This window comes from Nannospalax galili, unplaced genomic scaffold (genome assembly GCF_000622305.1).
Source record: "Nannospalax galili isolate Female #2095 unplaced genomic scaffold, S.galili_v1.0 scaffold856, whole genome shotgun sequence".
In the NCBI taxonomy this organism is placed as follows: Eukaryota; Metazoa; Chordata; class Mammalia; order Rodentia; family Spalacidae; genus Nannospalax; species Nannospalax galili.
Genome location: NW_008339573.1, coordinates 1,338,917 through 1,345,914, shown reverse-complemented (window position 1 = coordinate 1,345,914; position 6,998 = coordinate 1,338,917). Strand labels below are relative to the sequence as shown.

The following is a 6,998-nucleotide window of genomic DNA, read 5'->3' as shown; positions in this document are numbered from 1 at the left end:
ATATATATATAATTTTTTTAATTATTATATTTTTTAATATAGGGTCTCCCTGTGACCCCAGCTGGCCTGAAACTCACTATGTAGAGCAGACTGGCCTCGATCTCATAGAGATCCATCTGCTTCTGCCTCCCAAGCAGATAATCATAATTTTTAAAAAACAGCTTTATTATTAGAGTGTGTGTGGGTTGTAGGTAAGAAGGCAACTTTGTGGAGTCAATTCTTTTCTTCCATTTACCTGGGTTCTGGGAATGTAACACAAGTTGTCAGGCCTGCACAGCAAGTGCCTTTACCCACTAATCCAACACTGGCCCTCCTTAAAATTTATCTTGTTTCCTCCTTATGTCCACTTGAAATGTGTTTGAATTATTGATGTTTGTAAATAAGATATATTATAGGTGCTCCTCTCTCAACCCACTCCATTCCCTCCCAAACATGTGACAGACTAGTCAAGGCAAATTTATTTATTGGTTTATTTTTTTCTTTTTGTGCTGAGAACCAAACCTGGGGCTTTGTGCATGCTAGGCAACCATTCAACCACTTGACCTAGGTCCCCAGCAAATATCTCATCTTATCACATGAAGCTGTCCCTTCTAGTCCCAGCTTCTTTAAATCATTAAGAACAATTTTTGCAGGGTCTGGTGGCACACACCTCTAATCCCAGAACTCTGTGGAGATGTAGGCAGGAGGATAAAGATTTCATGGAAAACTTGGGTTATTATTTCTTAGAGCCTGTCTTAAACAAACAAAATTTTTGATTTGTGAAATATTTATAGACAAGTAAAAGGTTCAATCAAATTTCTTCTAAGCCTATGCAAGAAAAATGTGGGCAACATTTATGGCATAAATCCAGAGCTCAGTATCCCACCCCAACCCCTTTTAAAAAATATTAGATCTACAAGCACTATTGACATCTCAGTTTTGAAATAAGGCATTATTACTACAAAAGACAATGGAAAAGGAATAAGCCCTATGATCTTCTTTGGTCAGTCTCAAGGAGAGGTATAAGCTTCAGAAAGAATCAGGGTTGTAGCTCCAGGTTAACAAAATGGGCTTCCTTCATCTGCTGGGCTAGCTGGCACTCATTCCAGAAAATTTAAGTCCTTTCTTTTGTCTAACCAAGTACTCAGCACCTACAGGAGCAAGGCACAGACAGCAAGCCATGAATCTTAAAAGCTACAGAGAATAGCATGCAATTTTATTTTTTTTATTGGAAAATAGATAAAACTATACTTTTAAAAGTATGATACTGCCTAGAAAAGAAATCCTTGTTTCTTTGAAGTTACTATATCTTATCCCCTAGAGATAGGAAAGTGCCCTCATACATCATTATCAACAACTGCAACAACCGACAAATGGACAGTGATTCCAGCCCCCAATTTACATTTTTAACTTTCCAACTTGAGACAAAGCAGAAGTTCTCATTATTTGTCCATCCCCAGCTATCTTGCTACCTTGTCTTCCTAGATGACCTCATTTCATTAAATATTAAAGCTGGACCTACTAAGACTTGAATTGGAGTTTCCCAAACCAAAGGGTACATCAACACTTAAGGTCCTTCAATCATCTCTGTAGATAAATTCTAAGAACACAAGGTCACCTCAGCAACACCTTTATTTAAAAAGACTCTTGGAAATCAGATTCTAGAAATGACACTCCTTTCTCTTGCAGTGCTTTCTATATTGTACCTGAATCTGCTCCAAGACTTCCTGTTGCATCTCCACAGCCGTATGGTAAATATGATGATCAGAGTCATTGTACATTACAGCATTTTGGAACATCAGCATTAGATCCCGTTGGAACTGGGCCATGGTATGAATGCGTCCCTTAGACAGATTCCTCTTCAGGGTAGTTAAGTCCATGGGTCTGCAGATAGCCAAGAGAAACCACAGGAACTCAAACCTTAATGTACAAGATCAGGAGGCTAAGGCAGGAGTATTCTGGAGACTGAGGCAGGAGCAGTACCATGAGTTTGAGTACATCCTGGGCTGTATGGCGAGTTCCAAGCAAACTAGCATATGCTACACAAGACCCTGTCTTCAACAGCCAGGTGTGGTGGGTGGTGCACATCTTTAGTCCTAGCACTCAGGAGGCAGAGGCAGGCAGATTTCTGTGAGTTCAAGGCCAGCCTGGTTTATATAGTGAGTTCCAGGCCAGCTGGGGCTACAGGGAGACCCTGTCTCAAAAAGACCAATAAAAAAACAAAAGCAAGCAAGCAAGAAAATGTAGTGACCTAATGAGCTCTCTTGGAGAACTAGTTCATAGTGAAAAATAGTAGCAAAGATAACAATCTCCATCAAATAATAAAATAGCAGCAGAAAATATCTCTCAGGACAACCATTATTTTGAGTACATTCTATGGTAACTTAATTCTCTCAATAAACATATAATGTAGATATTTATCATCATCATTATCATCATCATCATTTTGGAATCAACTAGGCCTTGAACCTAGGATCTCACACATGCTAGGCAAGCGCCCTTCTACTGAATTAGGTCCCCATCCCTTCTTTTACTTTTGAGACAAGATCTCATTAAGCAGGCCTTGAGTACAATCCTCCCGCAGCCTCACAGGTAGCTGTGACTATAGGGTTTCTGCAACTGTCACTATGCTTTTGAAGACAGGATCTTGCTGGGCATAGTGGCATATCCTTGTAATCCCAGCACTTGAGAGGCAGAAGCAGAAGGATTGCTTGTCTTGTTGCCTGTGTGAGGTCTTCAACTCCTGCCTCAGCTTCCAAAGAAAGGCAAGGTTTCATTACCATTCCCATTTGTCAGTAAAAGAAACTGAGATTTAAAGAATTAACTACTGCTCTTTTCCAGCTGGAACCATTAGGGTGCCAAAGAGGAGAAAAACAGTTTCTGCTCTGCGCCAGAAAATGTAAGAAAAGGTGTTTCACGGTTGAAGGTAAATCACCTGAAAGAGAAATTTGTCCAAAAAAATGCTCAGGGGACTGTAGAAGTGGTTCAGTGGTTAAAAACACCGGCTGCTCTTCCAGAGGACCTGGGTTGGGTTCCAAACACCCACATGGTGGCTAACAACCACTCTTAACTCCAGTTCCAGGAGATCTGATGCCCTCTTCTGGCCTCCATGAGCTTTGCACACATGGGTACATATATACATACAAGCAAAACATACACCTAAAATAAAAATGAATCAAAATAATTTTTTTACTATTTTTTTAATTTTTAGAAGAAACATTTCATTACAGTTTTAACATAATAACAATTTCCAGAGCAAAGATACATCTCTTTCAAAAGTAGCTATAAAATTTTTAGGTTCACAGTTGAATTATTACAGTTATACAATATTGAACTCAGTATAAACCCTGTAAGACATAAAATTGAATGAGTTTTTAACCTTTAAAAAAGATCTCCATTTTAAAATATACTGTTTCTTACAGAAAGACTCATTGTTTTTGCTAATAACACTTAGATGTTGGCGCATGCGTCTCTAATCTCTATGTATCTGATTATTACTAGTCATAGTCAGTTGCACTCAGATCCTTGGCACCTGTGTATGGATATAAAGTCATCAGGTAGATTTCAATGATAATGTTTATCACCTCTACTAATTAACATGATGTAAATTTTTATGCTTCCTACAAATATAACTCATTTTTTAAAATCTGTTGCTTTTTGTGTGTGTGTATATCACACAGAACATCCCAAACCATCATATTCAACTATACACCCACTTCCCAGATGGCACCCTCCCATAGACTTCCTCCCCCAACTACAGCCCATACACTCTGATATCCCTGCTACTGTATGGTGTGTTGTCGGCACCCCAAGCCATTCCCCACTACTTGCCCTTCTGGTGAATCTAGTCAGCCTGTCTAGAGGTTTTTGTTTGAGGAGGGTCAGCTGTTCCTCAACTAGCAGCAATCAGTTGTCAATATTCCTTTAGACAAGATTGGGGTCTGCTGTTCATTTTCTCATTTTTTTAAATGTTTTATTATTTTTATTTTATGTATATGAGTGTTATGCCTGCATGTAGGTAAGTACATCCATGTCATGCAATGGCTGCGGAGGACAGAAGAGGCTGTCGGATCCCCTGGAACTGGAGTTATGGACAGTTGTTAGCTGCCATGTGGATGCTGGGATTTGAACCTAGGTCTTCTGCAAGAACAACCAGTGTTCTCTTAACCACTGAGCCATCTCTCCAGCACCATTTTCCCAGTTTTAAGGTGAGTTACTATCTGGGAGTCTCTTGGCCATCCTGGCCAACAACTCAAAAGAAGGTATCTCCTATCTGGCATTGTTTCTTGTTACGTAGCCTTTAGCTATGCATATGGACTCTTAAAAAATTATATTGGCCCCTTTAATCTTTGGTTATACTTTCCTTTTGGGTGTTTAAGGCCATACAGTTGGACCTGATAAACCAATTTATTTTTACTCTTAAGGCTGTTTGAGGATCTGTTCCTCAGGAGTCACATGGGCTTAGGAGGAGCCCCTGGCTCCTTTTACCAGTTCCATCTACATGAAGATAAGCCAAAGGTCCTGCTCAACCATGGCTGGCTTTGCTTGGAATCATGGAGGAAATGTTTCCTCTGGGTTGACCCTCCATTTTGTAGACTGGACACTGGTTCAAGTCCATCTCATGGGGTCTCCATGGCTTCCTTGATCAAGAGGGCAGGTGACTCACCACAGTTACAGGACATTTTGAGAGATGCTCATAGTCCCCTGAAACTAGTCGCCTAGGAGGGCAAGGAGCAGAAACTGTCTTTTATGCCCCTCTGACCAAATTAGTATAGGCCTCAAAGTATGTCTGTTAAACATCCAAGAAAGTTAGTTCCACCAGTCTGGTATTTTTAATTACCATGCACCATGTAGATAAAGCTTGGACAAAGACCAATTGTTCTTAGATAAACCTTGCCTAGACATATATTTCTTGATCTGGTATGTATAATTTGTCAGTAGATTGTTGGACTAATATGGTTCCCTCTGGTTTTTAAAACTAGCTAGACATTATTTATCTCTCGCATTGTCTAACCCTTCCATCATGGTTTCCCCAATTAAGGTGCCCCCATTTTTCCCATTTCTCCCTTAAAAATACCCTTCTGCTGCTGGGCGTGGTGGCACACGCCTTTAATCCCAGCACTTGGGAGGCAGAGGCAGGCGAATCTTTGTGAGTTCAAGGCCAGCCTGGTCTACATAGTGTGTTCCAGGAAAGGGGGGGCTAAAAGGAGCCCTTGTCCCAAAAAAAAAAAAAAAACAAAAAAAAAAACAACCTTCTCCTGTGGTCCTACCTCTCTTGAGCTCCTTCTTTCCCTTTATCCCCTAGGTTCCTTGTATACCCTTCCCTCCCCTCTCCCTGAAACTAACCCAATTTTTATCCATATCTCCCTTATTAACACCTGTTTCCTACTGTTCTTCTTTTTCAGATTCTTTCTTTCCCTTTAACTCCCCCTGGTTCCTTTCCATTATCCTGGTTCCTGTAGTTCTGTCTGGATACATACTCATCAGGATTTGGTGCTAGGATCCACATATGAGGGAGAACATATGTCATTTTTTTTTTTCTGAGTCTGTGTTACTTAGTATAACAGTTTCTAGTTCCATCCATTTACCTGCAAATTTCATGATTTTCTTTCTTTACTGCTGAGTAAAAATCTACCATATAAATGAACCACATTTTCATTATCCACTTGTCCGTTGAGGGGCACTTAGGTTGCTTCTATCTCTTAGCTATTGTGAAAAGAGCAGCAACAAACATGCATGTACAAGTGTCTCTGCAATAGGATGAGTTCTTTGGGTATATGCCAAGAAGTGGTATAACTGGGTCAAATGCTAGGTTCATTTGTAGTTTTTTAAGAGTTCTCCACACTGCTTTCCATAGGGGTTGAACAAGTTTACAGTGCCACCAGCAGTGGATGAGTGTTCCCCTTTCCCCACATCCTCTCCAACATTTGGTATCATTAGTTCTCTTGATCTTAGCCAGTCTGACTAGGGTAAGATGAAATCTTAAAGACGTTTTAATTTTCATTTCCCTAATTACTAATGATATTGAACATCTTTTAAGATGCTTCTTAGCCATCTTTATATCTTCTGTTGAGAACTCTCTGTTCAGCTCCTTAGCCCATCTTTTAATTGGGTTACTTCCTTTCTTGTTTTTTGAGTTCGTTATATATTCAGGATGTTAAACTTCTGTCAGATGTGTCGCTGGTGAAGATTTTCTCCCATTCTGTGGGTTTTCCTCTTCACTTCCCTGGTTGCCTCCTTTGATGTACAGAAGCTTTTTAGTTTAATGAGGTTCCATTTGTTGATTCTTGACCTTATTTCCTGAGCAACTGCTGTCTGGTTTAGAAAATCCTTTCTTACACCTACATCTTGTAGGTTTTTGCCAATGTTTTCTTCTAATAGTTTCAGAGTTTCAGGCTTTACATTGAGGTCTTTGATCCATTTGGAATTGACTTTTGTGCAAGGTGAAAGACAGGGGCTTAGTTTCATTCTTCTACAGGTGGAGATCCAGTTTTGCCAGTACCATTTGCAGAACATGCTCTTTCCTCCAGTCAATGTTCTTGGCCCCTTTGTCAAATATCAGGTGGCTGAAACTGCATGTACTCATATTTGGGTCTTCAGTTTTGATCCATTGATCTACGGGTCTATTTTTTGCCAGTACCCTGTTGCTTTTATGACTATAGCTCTGTAATAGCTTAAAATCTGGTATAGTAATCCCACCGGCATTGCTCTTAGTGCTCAGGGTTGCTTTGGCTATCCGAGGTCTTTTGTGCTTCCATATGAATCTTAGGATGGTTTTTTCCAATTCTGTGAAAAATCACGTGATGATTTTGATTGGCATTGCATTGAATCTATAGCTTTTGGTAGGATGGTCATTTTCACAGTATTAATTCTTTGAATCCATGAGCATGTGGGGTCCTTCCATCTTCTGATATCTTTCTCAATCTCTTTAAAGATTTAAATTTTCATTGTAGAGGTCTTTAATGTCTTTGGTCAGGTTTATTCTGAGATTTTTTTTTTCAGTTTTTGTGAAGGGGGGG

At 39.8% G+C, this 6,998-nt stretch overlaps 1 protein-coding gene across 1 annotated transcript in view; it reads right to left on the bottom strand.

The window, feature by feature from the left end:
- Positions 1 to 981: 981 nt before the first annotated feature.
- Positions 982 to 6,998, bottom strand: part of LOC115070594 (bromodomain-containing protein 8-like) — a gene marked incomplete at its 5' end in the record, with an annotated part of 59,725 nt that continues 53,708 nt past the window's right edge. Inside the window, 2 exons of the mRNA XM_029564128.1 lie at positions 982 to 1,130; positions 1,686 to 1,863. Coding sequence (XP_029419988.1) covers positions 1,080 to 1,130; positions 1,686 to 1,863 — 229 coding nt within the window. The remainder of the gene's footprint in view (positions 1,131 to 1,685; positions 1,864 to 6,998) is intronic.